General features: G+C 37.9%; 1 protein-coding gene across 1 annotated transcript in view; it reads left to right on the top strand.

Moving 5' to 3' along the window:
* Nucleotides 1-20150, top strand: part of Pez (protein tyrosine phosphatase non-receptor pez) — a 297962-nt gene that overhangs the window by 217660 nt on the left and 60152 nt on the right. Inside the window, exon 18 of the mRNA XM_090370791.1 lies at nt 14607-14842. Coding sequence (XP_090226917.1) covers nt 14607-14842 — 236 coding nt within the window. The remainder of the gene's footprint in view (nt 1-14606; nt 14843-20150) is intronic.

The raw sequence follows: 20150 nt of genomic DNA, 5'->3' as shown, positions 1-20150 counted from the left end.
TATTAATCCGATGGCCCTGTGCTGTCGAGTTTTCGTATCTTTGGTCTATTTTTGCTTGTACTTTGGCTCTCTTCCTAATAAACTAAAAGGGGTTTTACTTTAAAATCTCTGCAGCGTTACCACTCAACAATAAAGTCAACCGCTCCTTCGCCACTTTGAAGCGTGGCATGTTTTTTGCTTCTTTCAATATGAAACTTTTTTTAGGCATTCGTTTCCAAAAAAGTCCTGTTTCATCTATGTTAAAAACTTGAGAAGTATAACACCTCTCTTCAATAATTTTAAGTTCTTTTTTGAAAGTTTCGGCTCCTTCTTGATCTGCACTTATGGCTTCTCCCTGAATTTTAAATCTATCGAACCAGCCCTTACTAACTTTAAATGGTTCCACTTTTTTTTTTTTTTTAAGGTGAGCTTTCTTCAGATCATCATATAGGCTAATTGCTTTTTATTTAATAATATTTAACTTAATGAAATTGTACATTGGATATTATCTTCAATAAAATTATTTAGAAGTCTCCATTTCAATTATAATAGCCGGCCTAGCCATAACCAATTTAGTTGCTTGCAGTGGAACAGCTCTCTTTCCCGCTGCTAAATTAATTCTTTATTTTTTATAATTGTTCTTACAGTTGAATCTGCCAGTCCTAAATGATTGCACACATCCACTTGTCATTGAATGGAATTGATTCGCTTCGAAATTTATAATTTAATTTTCAAATTCAGTCATTTTCTTTCCTTAGTAGGCTTCGTACTGTGACCAGACGTTGTTGCTTTTTAATTCTTATCCGGCATTATTCATCTTCAAAAACGTAACTGCATTGCATTAATCATTATACAATGTTCGAGTAAACTGTCCATCACTGACAATGATCTAACACTGTACCGAGTGATGACTAGACTTCAGATAAATGCATATAACGCAAATATTACAAGCAATATATTTGATCATTTTTTAAAATGTTGTTCTCGAAACTACATAACAAGCCACCATACTGCAATTAAATTAGTGTGGAAGAAAATTTCACTAGTCGGCATGGGAAACTTTTTAATGCTGTTTTACTATTCATTTTCAAGCTGTCAACTACATCAGATGAAACATTTTTGTTAAACATGCCAAAAATTGAATCTGTACGCTGGTAAAAGAGCATTATAGTGATTTGTGACAGCATTAGAGTGAGATATGGGTTATAATATAAGAACAGCATTATAGCGAATCAGGGTAGAGCAAACTGCATTATAACAAGGGTCTGCTGTACATGTGTAATTATTATTTTATATTAGAATATTTCAAATTTTGAAAAATCTAGGTTGACATTTAGAATAATGAGAAGATATGTTTGTTTGTTATTTGGTTTTTAGGAGCATTAGTAACTAAGGCCATATTGCTCCGGGGGTATGCGGTGGTCATCCCCTGACCTTTCCGCATCCTCTGTATTTGGTGGTCACGGGCTCGAATCCCGGTCTAATCAAGAAGTGTGTGCTACGCACTGCTGCTCCTGCCCACCTGGCTATGGAGGCACCTGAGAAGATATGATTCTAGAAGATTATAAGATTAATTTAGAATAATGAGAGCATATGATTCTAGAGGATTATAAGATTAATTTAGAATAATGAGAAGATCAAAATTAGAGATTTGAGCCAAGTGGGCACTAAAGTTGCATGAGACGAGGATTTGGCAAAGATCTGCAACCTGTAGATGTTGTCATTACAGAGCTTTTCTGGTTCAATTCTTAGTTGATTGAAAAGTTCTATCATGCTTGCTGGAAAAAGCAACAGGTTGCTTTGAAGAGGATGTCTTGTTTCAGCATTCCTGGGGGCTTCTCAATGAGAGTAAAAGAAGCCGTCAATGCTGGGAGCATCTAATCTTCCTGTTGGCAGTTGGGCTAATGTGAAAATGTTTCTTGTGTTAATTGTCTGTTTCCTGGGAGGAATACTGAGATTGGAAAGTAGAATGGCTCTATGAGTAAATGAGTGAATTGAGATCCTGTTCAGCCATCTCAAGAGCCAGTATTCAATACTGAGGAAAGTTTTCAGGTTGCTCGGTGGGACAAAGATTTAATGTAAATAAGGTTAGTGATGCCAAGTGGTTGAACTTTGAACACGATTATAGAGACAGAGTGGGTTTGATAAACTGGGTAGGTTTATCAGCAGTCCAATATGTTGGTAAGTTAACCGAATTATTGCAAGATTTGTGTCGGAAGTATTTAAAATTAGAAGAAGTGTGAATCGTCCTGTTCTGTAGTGGACAAGTGAATTGGGTCGTATGCGGAAAGAAGTTTTCAAGAAGAGGAGAGTATTCCAAAGATTGCGGCGAAGAGGTGATATGGACTTGGTTGAAGAAATGAAGGAACAATATAGAATATCCAGACGTGCCTATACTTGTGCTGTTAACAATGCAAAAATTGAAAAGTGGAAGAAGTTTGTAAATGAGCAGGGATCCAGGGATCCCTGGAATTCAATATATAAAGTTTTAAACAATAAAAGAAGCCTCTCTGAGATTTCGTACTCGATCGGTTCAGGAGAGAATGAAACTTTGTCATGGAGTGATTCTATGAGCAGGATACTGGATGGGCTCCTTCCGGTGGATATGGACAGTCTTGATGAAGAACAAGTATTGATGAAGGCTCAGGTAGACGAATATTATAGTGATGAAATTGAAGAAGATGTTTCTTCACTTGAGGTGATGGAGGCTGTGTCCCGAGCAAAGGATGGAAAATCGCCGGGCCTGGATAAGTTGGAAGTGGTGGTGATCAAGAAAGTGTATAAGATTTTCCCAGAAATAATAGATAATATGTATAAAAGATGTTTAAATGAAGGTGTTTTTCCCCATGACTGGAAGATTGCACGGATAAAATTGCTGGTTAAAGGTGTTGATAAATTATTGAATGAGACAGGGGCATATCGTCCAATTGCTCTCCTATCTGTACTAGGAAAAATATATGAACGGTTAATAATCAACCGATTAATGATTATATATGAAAGGGCAGGTTTAATGTCGAGTAGCCAGTATGGCTTTAAAAAAGAAAGATCGACAGAAGATGCAGCCTATAGCCTGGTGCAGAAAGTGGAATGTAGCGAGAGGAGATATGTCCTTGGTATATTTGTTGATTTCAAAGGTGCTTTCGACCGGCTATGGTGGGATGGAATTATGTACAGGATAGGGATTACAAAGTGTTCAAATAAATTATATAGTGTATTTAGAGAATACTTTGTTAATAGAGAAGTGATTATTAGAAATAAGTATGTACAAATTAATAGGGAAGTATATCGAGGATGTCCACAGGGCTCGGTGATTGGACCCTTTGCTTGGAACATGGTTTTCGATGAATTTTTGAATTCTGAACTATCTGGTATAAGTAAAATAGCATTTGCGGATGATTTGGTACTTCTGGTAGAAGGTGATGCAAGATCACAATTGGAAGAAAGATCAGCTTATGTGCTGAATGAATTTGCAGGATGGACAAGAAAGTATAAACTTGAAGTATCAAGAGATAAAACGACTCAGATGTTATTAAAAGGGAGACTGAGTCAGAATCGTGCCCCTGTTGTGAGGCTTCTGAACGATTCAGTTCGTTATGTGAGAGAAGTGAAGTATCTTGGCCTGTTGCTGGAGGAACGACTGTTTTTTACAAAACATGTTACTTATTTGAAGGACAAAATTAGAACCCTGTACGCGAAACTCCGGAGGATTGTAAGGGTCGATTGGGGAATTAAAGGCCGTTCTGTACATTTATTATATGAATGCTTATTTGTCCCCATTGTAACTTACGCCTCTGGAGTTTGGGTACACAGAGTTCCTCTAGTAAGAATTCAAAAGTATTTAGTACAGGCACAAAGATTTGCCTTACTAGCTATTACTCGAGCATGTCGAACTGTCTCGACGGCGGCCTTGCAGGTAATCTCTGGGAAGGTTCCGGTCCAGTATGTAGTCCTGATGTCTGGTTTACTTTATTATACCAAAAGAAATATTAGAAAAGAGATTATGGGAATCTTTTCGTGCCCTGATGAGGCAAGAAATTATGGACGAGATGATGTAAAACAGGAGAAGGTAAGGATTAAGGAAGAAATAACCTTGATGTGGCAAGAAGACTGGGATCAATCAGACAAGGGACGACAAACATATATGTTTTTACATGGTGTCGATGTTGTGAATAAGAAAAAACCGTGGTTGCAATTCGGTTTGCATGCCACTTTTTTACTGACTGGACACGGACTTGCCATGAGGCTATACCAATTGGGGCTACGAGACCGCGAATGTTGTTATTGTGGAAGTCCAGAGACGGCAGAACATATTATGTTAGATTGCGTGATCTATGAAGATCTGAGAAATGTATTAAGACTGTCTATAGGCGGCCTGGAGAGGGATGCACTTCAGGTCCTGTTCATGGATAAACCGACGTTTCAGTATTTTAATAATTTTGTGCGAGATGTTTTTAGACGGAGATATTACCTAGATAGTAGAGGCCTGCCTCCTAGCGGCAGGGGCGGGAACTCTTCTCATTAGGATCTGTGGAGTTTCTAGGACTCAAAATAGATTTTTTCTAAGAAGAGGCTAAGTGGCCAAAAATTACGTGTTGCGTTGTGTTATAGTTAATTTATATTTTCTTTAATAAAATTGAATTGCAGACTCTGTCATAAATACCCTTTTAGACCTATCCATGGATGGGCTTCAGCCCAGGGAATGGAGGACTCAAAGGAGATACAAAATGGAATGGTGGGACAGAGGACCAAATCTGTGAAGCATACGGTGGGATGGGAAGTATACATTTCAAGATATACTTTTTAACAAGATCTGGGTTTCTAATGCCGATTAATTCATGTTTGGGCTGTTATGAACAAGAGTGTGAACAATATCTCTACATTGGAAAGTGTTCAGAGAATGTTAGTCCCTCATCCCATTTTAGGCCAAGGTCTACATGCGATTTAACCTTTCGAACTTTTCGTCCACTTACCAACGTAGAGATATTGTTCATGCTCTTTTTATTTGTAATTGTCTTCTGAGCAGATTTGCTTGGGTTTAAATGTCGTCCAATACAATCGTGGTAATACTCCAGCTTGTTGATTAGTTTGCTTAACTTGTTATAGATCTTTAGATTTGACAAAGAATTTCAGATCATCAGCATATGTAATAAAGTTTTCTTTATGGGATGCAAAAAATGGTTCCAGAGCTGCAGAAAATAAAAATGAAAAGAGAACATCTCCCTCTGGTACTCCTTGTGAAATGGAGTAATGGGCAATAAATTCATCATGAGAGATTGAGGCGTCTTTTTTTCAGAATGTTACATAAAATCTTCAGGAGATTGGCTTGTATTTTGAAGCAGTAAGATAAAATTTGTTCCAGAGCCATTATTGAGATATTGTCAAACGTTGTGGATATATCAAGGAAAGATAATATCGAGCTGTTCCTTATTGTTGAGAGCTTTCTGCATCCAGAAAAGGGTCTCAAGGAGATTTGTGACAGTTGATCTTCCAGATAAAACGGAGTGCCGGTGCAGAGGACGATGCCTGAATCAGTGTTGATGATGGCTGAGAGAAGGATCTTCAAGAGGGTACAACTTATGGCTATAAGTCTGTAGTCTTTAGCATTTTTTTTTTTTTTTTTTTTTTTGTTTCTTTATTTTGGGAATGGGCCTGAATAATGTAAGGGCTACTGATTTTTGCCATGAAAAGAGGGAAGTTATCAGGACCAACAGCTGCTTTATTAAGTTCATTTATGGCTTTCATGAGGTTTTCTTTTGGTAATTGTGATGATTGTTAGAGGTGTCTTTCTTAGTAAGTTTGAGATGGGATCTTTTTCTGCAATTCGGTGAAGGGGGTCAGTTATTCTCTTCCTGTTTTCTTCGGTTGCTAATTGGTTGCATGGGAGGTTGTCAAAATGTATTCTTGGACCATTCACTAAAGATCTCGGCAGTCACAAGACCCTTTTTTCTCTTATCACCAATGATCCTTTTTCCTTGTCTCAAAGTGTTAAATCTCAAACTTAACACTAGACTCATCTGCTCTTTTATTCCTTTTATAACTTCTTTTGTAATTTCTTAGCTTTAAAGCCACTTTATTTTTACAAATCTCAGGAGCAGAAAATCCAGCTGCAACATACTAAACGTCAATCCAATAGATCAGCAGCTCTCTCTTCTTCCAACTGCAGAAAATCCTCAGCTGTTACTTCAGAGTTGAGATCTTTATCCATCTCACCAACAGCTGTGTAACTTCTTAAAAGTATCTCTGGAAAACTTTGCACAATTAAAAAAATGTAATGCCAAATGTCATTGAGATTTGATTCTTTGATCATATTCCTACCCTTGTTGATGTTCTTGATTGCATGAAAAATGTTGAAACCTCTCCAAAATTCTCTTCAAGCTGAATTTCCTTTCTTCTCAGTATCTTTGGTGGCTTGGAAAAAATTTTGCCTAAAGTAATACTTTAAATGATGCAATTATTCTTGGTCCATAGTCTAAAGCACTGCAATTGGTGGTAAGAATCATCATTTTTACATTGTTATTTTAATTTATCCATAAACGTTGAATACCCTGGAGCATTGTCCAGAATCAACAATGCCTTGAATGCTAGATTTTTTTTTATCAAGCAATAGTTTTCAATACTAAGCATATAACACAGAAACACACATCAGATGTATTGCTTGTAACCCCAAGCCTGTGGATTAGGCTTCCATATTAGTGGAAGAGCAGTTCTTACAGTACCCTTGAGCACCTTTTGGTTTTAAGAATGGTTAACTAGCGTGTATATGTTTTAATTTAAAATCATCAGTATTAACACCTAACAATGAAATTAATCTGTCAGGCTACTTGGAAGCCAGGCATATCAAGGGCTATCCGAGCAGATTCCTGGCTATATAGGTCTTTTTCCAATGCAACCCCATTTTGCCACTAGTGAATACCTGCTGGAAATTTACTAGCTGTTACTTCATCAGCATTAGCAGCTTTTCCTCTCACTGTTTGTGAAAGTTTATTCTTACCTTAAAATGTATGAACTAACCTTGCTTGTAACCCCATCGTGTTGTTTCTCAACACGGCAATGATATTGCCCCAGTCTGGGGCAATAGGGGTTGTGCTATCACTGTCCGGTGATTTTCTTTGTTTTTTATTTATGGAAAAAATTGTTGGGTTTTTTGAATTATGTTTGCAGTATACCAGTATATCATCATTCCTTAATCGAGTTCTGTAATTAATTTACCTAAGGTTTTATTTTTTAATAAGAAAATCAAATATTTTCTTATTTAATTTTCTAAATTAAATTAAATTCTAAAACATTATTTAAAAAGAGAAAAAAAAATATTAATTCTACTGAAGGTAGGAAACAAAAAAAAAAAAACATTACAGCCATAAAATATAAACATGAAATTAAAGTTTCTTCTATTTTTCAGTACATGCAAGGGCTAAGAGTGCAAAATTTGATATTTACACTTGTACATCTATTTCTGCTTATGTATTATGTATGGATGTAGAAATATGTATAGCAAATTTTATTACTTCTGTTTAAATTTAAAAAAAAAAAAAAAAAAAAACACATTATAGCCATAGAATGTATTAGGCACTTTGATTTTAAAGTTGATAAAATCATTCAGCAAGCTTCAATTCACAGTTACAGATACACACATATTTCTGCTTATGATTATGCTTGCAAACATTTTTCCCACTTAATATTTAGTTTGGTGTACTGCTAGCGGAAGTCTACAGATTCCAATGTGTATTCAGCAATATTTCATAATAAAAAATATTCAAATTCAACAACAGAATTAAAAGAAAAGTAATACATACACAGGTAACCCTCATATAACATGGTAGTTAGATTCCTATAAAATGTCATGTTGTGCAAACCCATGGGACTGAGAAAAGGTACAAAAAGGGGGCATTACCTTCCAAAAGCTAACAAAAATACACCATTCTAAATTTCGTGCATCTTCTACTCTCTTTAAAAAATCAGTAATCTGGGTTTGTTTGCTTTTGCTTGATAACTCTTTGTGAATTTCATATGGAACTAAGCATTTTTTGAAACTTTTTGAACTTTGGGCTCCTTTTATTCAAGAATCTGTATTCAAAAAATAAGATTCTAATTGCTCGACTAACTTTATGCCTTCCCGTATGCTTTTTAGTGTAAAATTTGGAAGTTTAGAATTTTCATCTGCGCTATCATCCTGTGAATTGATTTGGTTTTACCTCTGATGCCATTTCCACCAAATCTGTTTTGCCAGCCTCTTTTTCTTTCAGTAATCATATCTTTTTTAAAATTTTTTGGAGCATCGACGACTAAGGCCTTGTTACTCTGTTTATTGTCTATAAATTGTGTGTCCTGAGGTCAATTTTCTGTTTTGCTGGTAAAAAAACCCAAGATTCTAGGAGAAAAAACCATGGTACCCTCACCTGAGCCTGACTAACTTGTCCACGTTGTGAAAAAATCCATAAAAATTCCTCCCATCATCAACAGGATTCGAACTCAAGTCTTTTCCACTCAGTGTGCGGGAGGTGGGCGATTCTATCAACTGTGCTATCCATGAGGGCATCAGTAGTCATATCATCAAAATCTTCCCCTCCTATTGATGTAGCAAGTTCTACCATCTCACCGATTCCGTTTTCTGCCAGTTTGACCATATTTCCTGAATGAACTGACTGTGACCATACATTTTTCCATATACATTGACGGTTTTACTTGTTTCAGCGATAAAGCTACGGTTCAGATACAGTTCACAATTGAGAAATGTTTCCATGCCTCTATTACTTCAATAGATTTGGAATCAATATTTTCCAAAAAAATGGTGGATATAATGCCTTGATCTGATGACTGAATGAAAGAAGTTATATTAACCTAGTACAAGTACAACCTAGTACTAGAGTGGTAATCAATGGACACTGCTCATCGTGGACTAATGTTATTAGTGGAGTCCCTCAGGGCTCAGTTTTGGGTCCATTATTGTTTTCTGTATTTATAAATGATATTGATGATGGTATATCAAGCTTAATGTCCAAGTTTGCAGACGATACAAAGGTTGGTAGGGTTGTCAAGGACACTACTGACACTATGCTGCTGCAACAGGATCTGGAAAGGTTGAGCAGATGGGCTGAGAGGTGGCAAATGAAGTTTAACATTGACAAATGTAAAGTACTACACATGGGAAACAGCAACCCCAGAGCAACGTATCAACTCTGTGGTACTACACTGACAGTGGTAGAGAATGAAAGGGACTTGGGGGTGGTTGTGCAGGCAGATGTGAAGTTCTCTGAGCAGTGCAGATGGGCTGCAAGAGTAGCTCATGGAGTATTGTCAATGATATACAGGAATTTTTCCAGCAGGGATAAGGAGGTGATTATTCCCTTGTATAAGGCAATGGTCAGGCCACACCTAGAGTACTGTATACAGGCTTGGAGGCCTCATTTCAAGAAGGATGTAGAGCTGCTGGAACAAGTACAGAGAAGGGCAACAAGATTAGTGAATGGAACAAAGGGGTGCTCTTACAAAGAAAGGCTTAAGTTTTGCAAATTACAGTGTCTGGAGACTAGGCACCAGCGAGGTGATCTGATAGAGGTGTATAAAGCCTTGAATGGTTTGAGCATGCTAAATGCTGATGAGATTCTTCCTCTAGCTCAGAATAATCACCTGAGAGGGCATAAATTCAAATTGATGAAAGACAGATGTAGGATAGATGTGCGGAAATTTGCCTTTAGCCAGCGGGTGGTTGGTTGGTGGAACAGACTTCCATCCCTTGTAGTGGAGGTTGTTTAAGGCTCAGCTGGACAGGTATTTTGAACGAACAGAGGGGTGAAGTGGAAGTGGGTTTTTTTTTTTTTTTTTGGCTGATGCTGCATAAGCTTGCTTTCTTGCATCAAATGCCTCTACTAATGCTAATACAATTTTGGTGGTAGGAACAAAACTTCAATGTTTGGAGGACTGAAATCTTTTGGATGGTCTGGTGTGCTATCCAATAGTAATAAAACTTTGAAAACTAGATTTTTCCACATCCAATAGCACAGAACATAACACTGGGATTTCCCAACAAAATAAAATACAGGGAAGATCTCAATATATTTTTTTGACTTAGCGAATCAACAGTGGGGATTCAAAAAGAGTGGAAATGTTGAAAAATTACATCCAACATAATAGCAAGGTTTCCCCTGCACAAAAGCCCAAAAATACCTTGTTATGTGAGATTTACCCAAAATTCTCTAATCGTGTTATACAAGTACCATGTTGTGCGAGGATTTCCACAATTTATCAATCGTGTTAGAGCGAAACCGTGTTGTAGAAGTACCATGTTATATGGGGGTTGCCATATATACATGATTTAAAGTAAGTTAAATATGTAAATTAAAGTAAGTCAGTAAGGATAAGTACTGTGAAAAGTGAATACAAATAAAATCAGTTCTTAAACAATGACATTAGAAAAAACTAAATTAAGAAAGAAAGTGCCGTGGTGGAAGGAATACATACCTAAAATTTGAACATTTTTAATAAAAGGCAAATAAAACTTAATTCACAAGCCAATTATAAATAAATTTAGACTGGTGCCCTGTTGATAATGCTGAGGCCAAATAATGTGAAATATCACAACTATGGTACTACAAATGATAAATAACAATATTACAAATAAATGAAACAACTAAAATTGAAAAAAAAAGTACGACCATTGAGTCCTGTCTTCAGCAGGCTACATGAATGGTTATGGAAACACTGCATTTCGAATGTCATACAAATCCATGCACTGAACAGCAAGTGACAAACAACTATCAGCCTGCTGATCCAATAGACCTGCACAACAATGGACCATATGCAGTGAAGAAATAAAAACCAAGACAGCTTAAGCACTCATACAATGCAAAGCCAAAACATTATGACCACCTACCTAATATGATGTTGGTCCTTCACATGCAGCCAAAAGAGCTTGTACCTGGCGAGGCATAGATGCTACAAGATTTCTAAATGTGTCTTGTGGTATCTGGTACCAACACGTAACCAGCAGATCCTTTAACTCCTGTAAAGTCCGTGGTTGAGACACCACAGATCAGAGTTGCTGTTCCAACACAAACCACAGATGCTCGATGGGATTGATGTCTGGGGAATTTGGAGGCTAGGGCAATACCTGGAAGTCTTCCTCGTGTTCCACAAACCAGTCTCGAACAATCTGGGCGGTGTGGCATGGTGTATTATCCTGCTGAAAGACGGCACCGTCAGAGGGGAAGACCGTTGTCATGAAAGGGTGTACCTGGTCAGCAATGATGTTTATGTAGGTGGTAGACATTAGAATGCCCAGCACATGGATGACTGGACCCAGGGTATCCCAGCAGAACATCGCCCAAAGCATGACTCCGCTGCCACCGGCTTGTTTTCGTCCCACAGTGCATCCAGTGCCATCACTTCCTGAAGTAAACGATGTACACGTACCCAGCCGTCCACATGGTGCAACAGGAAACATGATTTATTGGACCAAATGACCTTCCAATTACTCAAGGTCCAGTTTCGATGCTCACTTGCCCATTGTAGGCGCTGTTGCCAGTGAACCGTGGTTAGCATGGACATTCGGAGTGGCCTGCAGCTATGCAGCCCCATTTTCAGCAGGGTTCGATGTACTGTGTGTTGTGACACATTACTCCCGTCAACAGCGTTCCAATTACTGGCGAGTTCCACCACAGTCACCCTTCTGTTGCCACGTACCATCTGGGAGAGCCTTCAAGCATTGATGAGCCATGGTCGTCCAACACCTCGCCAGCAGTTCACGGGTTTTCCCCTCCTCAGACCACTTTTGGTAGGTACTAACCATGGCTGACTATGAGCATCCCATCAGCCGTGCCGTTTCGGATATGCTCTGACCCAGTCATCTGGCCATTACAATTTGGGCTTTGTCAAACTCCTTAAGTCCACTGCCTTTCCCATCTGAAAAACAAGAATAATACTGATTAACGGAGCTTAGTATCAAGGGTGTTTTATACAGTGTCCCGACCCATGCATGTGCAATAGTTCACCTGAAGTTGCTTCGACTTGCTGGTCATAATGTTTTGGCTCATCGGTGTATAATGATAACACACACAGACTCATACTATTTCTTATGTTTTATACTAACTTCTTGCAATACCGTATTTCTTTGTCACTGTAAAATATAATACAGTAATACTGTAATATGTTTTATACTTATTGCATTTCTGTATTTCTTACAGTTTTCCAATATTCATACACTACAAATGAAGGTATCCATAATATATGTTCTTGTTTTTACTCCAGCATGACCGCTAGGTCAGAGGAGTTTACAACAAATCATGAATACAATCGTCAACTGTATTTAGCAGTCATGTGGTCTTGAATCACAGTTCACTCAAAGAGTGTATACTACTGCACTCTCGCTTCTGACCACTCGGCTACATCAACCTAGCTGTATATTTTGCAAAATAAGTAAATAAATGGTAAATAAAACCATTCTTATGTAATAAACAAAATATAAAATTACTACAATCTGAATTACTGTATAAAAATGTTCAGTACTTTTATATAAAAAAAAAACACTGAAAAACTGGACTGAATATTTCTCATCAACCAAAGCTCTTCACAAAAATAATTACAGAAATGACAGTGGCAAAAAGAAAACTTTACTGTTCTGAGGGTTTTCCCCAATCATGTGTTTTCAGATAATTATTCTGGATAAGACCTGAAATATTCCTCTCAAGGATGAGCCTATGCTAGAAAGTTGGTATGGTTACAGTGTATCTCTGGTGCATTTTCTTGAACTACACTGCTACTTTTCTTTTGTTCCATTAGGTTTTATTTGTTGTTATTTCTGGGAAACAGGTTAAACTAATAATGCCACCTCTAGTAAACACTGCTGTCTTCTAGGAAATGGGCAAACTAGTACAGCAATTGTTCAATTACATCAAAAAATAGGAGCATCATCTGTGAGGATTTTGGATTTTTTGGATGGCATGCCAGAGAAACTGAAAGTTGGAAAAGCTTTTGTGTGCTGGACCAGCCACGTTCTTTCACACAGTTACCCTGTGCAGAAACATAAAATATCGCTTCAAAAACAACCTGACTGAAGCTATACATCATTTAGAAAGGTATGAAAAGTTTGTCATTAATATTCAACCAAAAAAAAAATAAATGTGCACACAATTTTTTTTGGCCAAGTCACCTGACAGGTGACTTGGACTATTGTGCAACCCTTGCTGAGTTCTTACAAAGACTTAATGCTTTCCTCTGAATTATAATTGGACCAATAAGCATTCATTGCTATGTTTGGTCCTCTCTTCAAATTTTGAAAATATTTTCCATCTCTGAAATAAGTTCCACCACTGATTTTAATTGCCTTTTCTTGCATAATTACTCAGCCTTTAACCTGTTCGAAAATTTGAGAAGTCTGTCACTGTTCTCAAAGACAAGGATCAAATTAATAATCAGAGCAAAGCCCCATTTTGGGACTATGAATAGGTGTGTTACTGTTTACGGATACTTTTCATGTATATATACAGGGTGTTTCGGTTAAACGTTTCAGAACTTCTAAGAGGGGTTGGGTACATCCTGACAACTCGAAATCATATAGCAATGTGGGGTCGGAAATGCTTTCCTGAAGCGGTGTTGTACACAGAAGCACCATAAAAAGAAAAGAGACCGTAAGTGAGAAATCGTTTTAATAATACATGAAAAGAAGCAAAAGGTACATGGATAAAGTAAGTGTTCGAAGTTTCTTCAGCCTCGTATTGCTTTCGCACAGTGGTACCTTGGAAATGTGCTACAAATCCCGTTTTTCCTGCTGAAGTGTTGTTTTCCGATGAGGCATCCTTCACAAGGGAAGGAATTTTCAACACGCATAACGACCATATCTGGGTGGTCGAGAACCCGCATGCAATACGACGTCGTGCAGCACAGATTCGATTTTCGGTCAATGTATGGGCTGGTATTATGGGAGATCACCTCATCGGACCTTACCTGTTACCGTGTCGTCTAACCGGACCTATCTACTTGATCTTTCTGCAGCAAGTATTGCCACAACTTTTGAGAGATGAACAGATTTCTGCATCGACGCAACAGACAATGTGGTTCCAACACGATGGAGCCCCTGCCCATTATAGCGGAGATGTTCGTAACTACCTGGATGTCACATTTGGTCAACAGTGGATCGGACGTGGTGGTCCCGTGCGTTGGCCTGCTCGGTCACCCGACCTATCATGTCTTGATTTTTATTTCTGGGGTCATATGAAATCGCTAGTTTATGACACTCCTGTTGACAATGCTGAGGAGCTGGTTGCAAGAATCGCAGTAGCTGCCGAAGAAATTCGCCTGGAGTATTCCAGAATGTTCGGATGTCCATGCGTCGGAGATGTGAGGCGTGCATTGTAGCCCGTGGAAGAAACTTCGAACACTTACTTTAATCCATGTACCTTTTGCTTCTTTTCATGTATTATTAAAACGATTTCTCACTTACGGTCTGTTTTCTTTATGGTGCTTCTGTGTACAACACCGCTTCAGGAAAGCATTTCCGACCCCACATTGCTATATGATTTCGAGTTGTCAGGATGTACCCTACCCCTCTTAGAAGTTCTGAAACGTTTAACTGAAACACCCTGTGTATATATATATATATATATATGTGCAGAATTAACTGTTATTGTATTCAGTATTTTCTGATTTACAGATTCAAATGCTGGAAAATAGATTTGCTGAGGGCCAAGTATTCCTTGAATTTGAACAAATAGTTAAAAAGAAACCATCAGCAGACTTTTCAACTGCACTTTTGCCAGAAAATTTAGCACGAAACAGATTTAAAGATGTACTTCCTTATGAAGAGAACAGGGTGTGCATTTCACCAACCAAGGACAACCGCACAGGCTATATTAATGCATCTCATATTACTGTAAGAATATTTCATTTACTTTGTGCAGCAAAGATACCATCTAATAAAGTATGCAACTTGAATTTTAGGAGTATAATATTCATTTAAAAAATTCATTTGAATCCTTATATTTTTAATATTAATTGTTCTTCTAACCCCTCATGTGTATAATATTCTAAGTTTTATCGAAAAGTAATTTTTTTTTGTTATTTTTCTTTAATGATTAGGGAAACATTGAGAAAACAGTGGTATATATGACACATGTTTTTTTTTTTTTAAAAGCAGATATCCATAGCAAAATGTCTTGAGATTTCAGAGTGAACCATTCTTGTGATATGGGAATGCATGGACTAAAAGACCATGGTCTAAAACTCAGTGAATATTAGCTTCCATCAACAGAAAAATTGTAATATTACTAATGGTGTAATACTATTACCACCACCACCACCTTGCTTAGTGGAGACATTATTATTATTATTATTAATATTAGCCATATGGTACAAGGAAGCCTGAGGCTTATGCTGCACCAGCCAAAAAAAAAAAAAAATTCCCGAGTTACCCCCCCCTGTGTGTGTGTGTGTGAGAGAGAGAGAGAGAGAGAGAGAGAGAAGTAGAAGGCATCACTAAGAAAGAGAAGAATGATGATATCCAGCTCAGGACCCTAGGTTTGCCAAGCCCATACTCACCAGATGTGAGCCCCCGGATAAGTGGTGAAAACCGTGGTCTTCAGAGCAAAGCTCAAGCATCTCTCCATTTCTTCTATTATGAAGTGTGAAGTGTGTAGTTTGAAATTGTCATGGGCCATAGCAAGGTTCATTATTCCTCACATTTTGTGAGGGTACTGTATTAGAACCCAATACATCAAAAAATGTAGGCATTCAAAACTCATGCATATTTTTTTATTAACATGTACATATTTAATTTTAGTTTTCCTATAGATCAGGGGTGGCCTACTTAATTTGTGATGCGATCTACATTTCTTCAAAATGTGCCACGATCTAGCATCTCAAGAATTTCATTGCACATAGTTAAAAAAGTTAATCAACACATATTGAAAAATGTTGTTTATAAATTTTAAAATTCAATACAACTCAGAATTCTTATTTTAAATTCATATGTACAGTATTTAAAATTTTAATTTATGTGAAGTTTGTGTCTTCATGTCATCTGCCAAGCTGTCAAAATCGGGGATATACTGTGATAATGCCAACCATAAAGAATCTTCTATATACAAGTCTGTAAGAGCACAGCGATTCTTCGTCTTTGTTTGTTTCAAATACGAAAAGGCCAGTTCACATAGATATTTGGGAATGCATGAACTAAAAGACCATGGTCTAAAACTCAGTGAATATTAGCTTCCATCAACAGAAAAATTGTGTAGTTATCCACATAGATATTCACATAGTGGTCTCAGAAAGTTTTTAAATTCTGTACAGTGGGATCAACTGATGAGAAGCATTCAAGGAATTAATTGTGGATGCTACTAAAAGTTTCATACCTATTAAGAAATATTGTTCAAGGTTTAGGCCTAAATGGTTATCTAATAAACTAATGAGACTCATAACAGAGAAGAAAATGCATGGGATGCATATAAATTATAAAGCGACTCAGAAGCCTATGACAGATATAAGCTAGTCTGTAATCAGGTCACAAAGGAGGTTAGGCAGGCAAAGGCAGATTACAAGAAATCCTTGGCAAAAGATGCTAAGAAAAACAGCAAGGATTCTTTACTTATATAAACTCTAAAAGAAAGGGGATGAATCTGATTGGTCCACTTGACATCAATGGTTCGACTGTTGATGATCCTGCTCAGATAGCAAACAAGCTGAATGAGTATTTTGCATCTACATTCACACATGAGGAGTTATTAAGGTTTGAAAATGCCAGAAGGTTATCAAATTGTAGCAGGGTGCTTAATGATTTTGTAATAACTGAGAGCAAAGTGGAGGAGAAATTGTTGAAGTTAAACATAAGAAAAGCACCTGGGGTGGATGGGATCTATCCAGTTATATTAAAGGAGGCGGCAAAGGAAGTAAGCAAACCCTTAGCCATAATTATGAGAGCTTCCTTGGACTCAGGGGAGGTACCCATAGACTGGAGATGTGCAAATGTGACCCCAATTCCCAAAGGAGGATCAAAGGCTGACACAAGTAATTATAGACCTGTGGGTTTAACTTCTGTTCCAGGAAAATTAATGGAGGCACTGGTTAAAGAAGCACTGCAGGATCATCTAGACAAGACTTCAGTTTTAGCTCGGACACAGCATGGTTTTGTTAAGGGAAAGTCTTGTCTGACAAATTTGATAGGATATAATGATGTGGTTACAAAGGAACTGGATGCAAAATATAATTTTGATATCATATATTTGGATTTCAGGAAAGCTTTTGACACTGTTACGCATGGAAGACTACTGTACAAATTGGAGCAGAATGGTATTAAGGGTAAGTTGCTACAATGGATAAAAGGATGGTTAAGTGGGAGAAGACAGAGGGTGGTAATCAATGGGTGCTGCTCTTCGTGGACTAATGTTATTAGTGGAGTCCCACATGGTTCAGTGTTGGGTCCACTGTTGTTTTGGCCCCGAGTGCCAAGCGAGTGATCAAAGCGAATCTAAAAGTGAATTTCAAAGCGCCTTCTCTAGAGTTAATAGATTTCAGAGAAATTTCAAGTGTTCATTTGCTAAGTTATTTATTTTCAGCTCTTCTAAATAAAGAAGTAAACTTTTCAAAAAGAAAGGAAAGGTACCTTTCTTCTTCTTGTATATAGAAATAACATACGTAACACACTAACCACTAATCTCTAATCACTTGGTCACTGGTGGCACCGCTCCTGCCTCCACGTGGCGGGGCCGGTAACCTGGAGGAAAAGTTATCCTCTGGGGCTAAAAGGAGCAACCATGGATTATGACAACTTTCCAGTACTTGAGCCTAGACGCTCATGTCATGACTTAAATGAACCCGAATGTGACGAATCACAATCTAAGAGACTACGCAAAAATGAGAATCAGCAGGAATATCCAACATTCCTCATATTACATTCTCTTTCTGCCAAACCTGTGAGTTCACTTTCACCATTTCTAATCCAGAAATGTTTGGAAAGTGTGGCTGGTTCACCGAAAATGGTGAAAAGACTCCGATCTGGAGATCTAGTCGAAACAACTAAGCACCAGCATTCTCAGTCTCTACTGAAATTATCAACTTTTGGCGGAATACCAGTACAGGTCACCCCTCATACCACTTTAAATAGTTCCAAAGGAGTAATAGCAGAGTGGGACCTGATGAATGTCACGGAAGATGAGATAGTGGAAGAACTAAAAGATCAAAAGGTAGTTCAAGCAAAGCGGATAATAATTAAAAAAGATGGTGAACTTGTTCCCACTAGGAATATTATCCTCACATTTAGTACACCAACCTTACCATCATGTGTCAAAGCCGGTTACCTTAATTGCCGAATACGTCCCTACATTCCGAACCCAATCAGATGTTTCAAGTGTCAAAAATTTGGACACTCGCAAACAGTATGTCGAGGAGACGCCATCTGCCCAAACTGTGGTTCTAAAGCTCATGCACAAACGTTTCTGCAATGCAGAGATGCCACAATGCCCAAATTGTAAAGGCCAGCATCCAGCATACTCAAAATCATGTGAACTCTGGAGGGTAGGAAAAGAGATTCAGAAATACAAAGTTGAGCAAAAGGTCACCTACCAGGAAGCTAGGAAAAAAGTTATGCTCAGTATGCCAAAAATTACCTATGCTGCGGCAGCCAAAAAATACCAGTCAGCTGCAACACAAACGGCAGTCACAGTACCTCCATCCATCTCAATTGCTGATTGGGCCCGATCACTGCTGTCGTTCCCACAGCAGCCACCTACAGAACAATGTAAAGTGACTTGTGCTAACAATACTCCGCTAACAGTCCCACCAACTGCAACTGATACTCTACCAGAAACTGTGAAATTGAAAGCATCATCCCCAAATATTGCACAACAACCATGCTCAGGAAATATGGACACAGATGCTGGTACCCTGCATGATGAGACAATATTAGATTTACATGCAGAAGATGATATGGACATTGGGCATCCTAACTTCCCAAAAAAAGAAAAGATGAAACCAGAACGACACAAGCAGGCTGGATATGAAAAGCAGACAGAACCATACCCAATCCCAAAAACTAAATAATGCAGAATATTATACAGTGGAACTGTAGAGGTCTACGAAGCAATATATTTGATATTTATGACCTAATCAAACAGCACAGTCCAATCAGCCTCTGCTTGCAAGAAACCAATCTAACCCCGCAGGTGACTCCAGTGATAAAAAATTATAGTATCTATCAACAAGACAGAAGCAATACTAACTCAACCAGAGGAGGCGCAGTCATACTAGTTGACAACAAAGTTCCTACAAAACAGATCTCCCTGCAGACCACATTAGAAGCTGTAGCCATACGTATTGTTTTAAATTTTACTTTAACCATTGTCTCTGTATACCTTTCCCCAAACAAAGAATTCACTGCAAAAGAACTGGAGGACCTTATAAAGCAGCTTCCCTCTCCTTTCATTCTACTAGGAGATTTCAATGGGCACCACACTATGTGGGGATCTTCCCACATAGACAAACGAGGAAAACTTATTGAAACAGTTCTTGACAGCCAGAATCTCACATTATTAAACACTGGTGCTGACACTTATATTCATTTTCCCACCGGAGTATCTACTGCCATAGACTTATCAATATGTTCTCCAAAACTATTCCCAATCATTCAGTGGATAGTTTCAAGTAACCCACTAAACAGTGACCATTACCCAATTATTTGCAAATTGCAAACAAACAGAACCACATATATAGCCAGCTGCATAAAATGGAAATTTTCAAAAGCAGATTGGAACAAGTTCACAGATTCAATTTCCTTTGATAATGAAGTCATCAAAAGCCAGTCCATAGATAAAGTCACATTACTGCACAGATAATAACAGCTACAACCTGTGCTATACCAAAAACCACAGCCGGTCCTCGCAGACATGCCAATATCTTGTGGAATGATGCATGCTGTGATGCTAAAAAAGAAAAGAATAAAGCATGGAATCGATTTCGCAAGTATCCAACAACTGAAAACCTGATTAATTTTAAGAAACTTAAAGCAAAGGCACGTTATGTGCAGAAAAAAGCGAAAAAAGACTCTTGGATCCGGTTTGCTTCCACTATTACTAAAAATACAGAGATTAGAAAAATCTGGAATAAAATCAAAAAGCTGAATGGTAAACTGTTCCCCGAATCAATGCCCATTATAAGCTGGAAAGGTAAAGACTTCTCCTCTCCAACAGAAA

This window comes from Mastigoproctus giganteus, chromosome 3, assembly GCF_048544385.1.
Source record: "Mastigoproctus giganteus isolate SK-2022 chromosome 3, ASM4854438v1, whole genome shotgun sequence".
Classification (NCBI taxonomy): Eukaryota; Metazoa; Arthropoda; class Arachnida; order Uropygi; family Thelyphonidae; genus Mastigoproctus; species Mastigoproctus giganteus.
The sequence above is the reverse complement of the archived record's forward strand: the minus strand, read 5'-3'. Positions and strand labels throughout refer to the sequence as shown.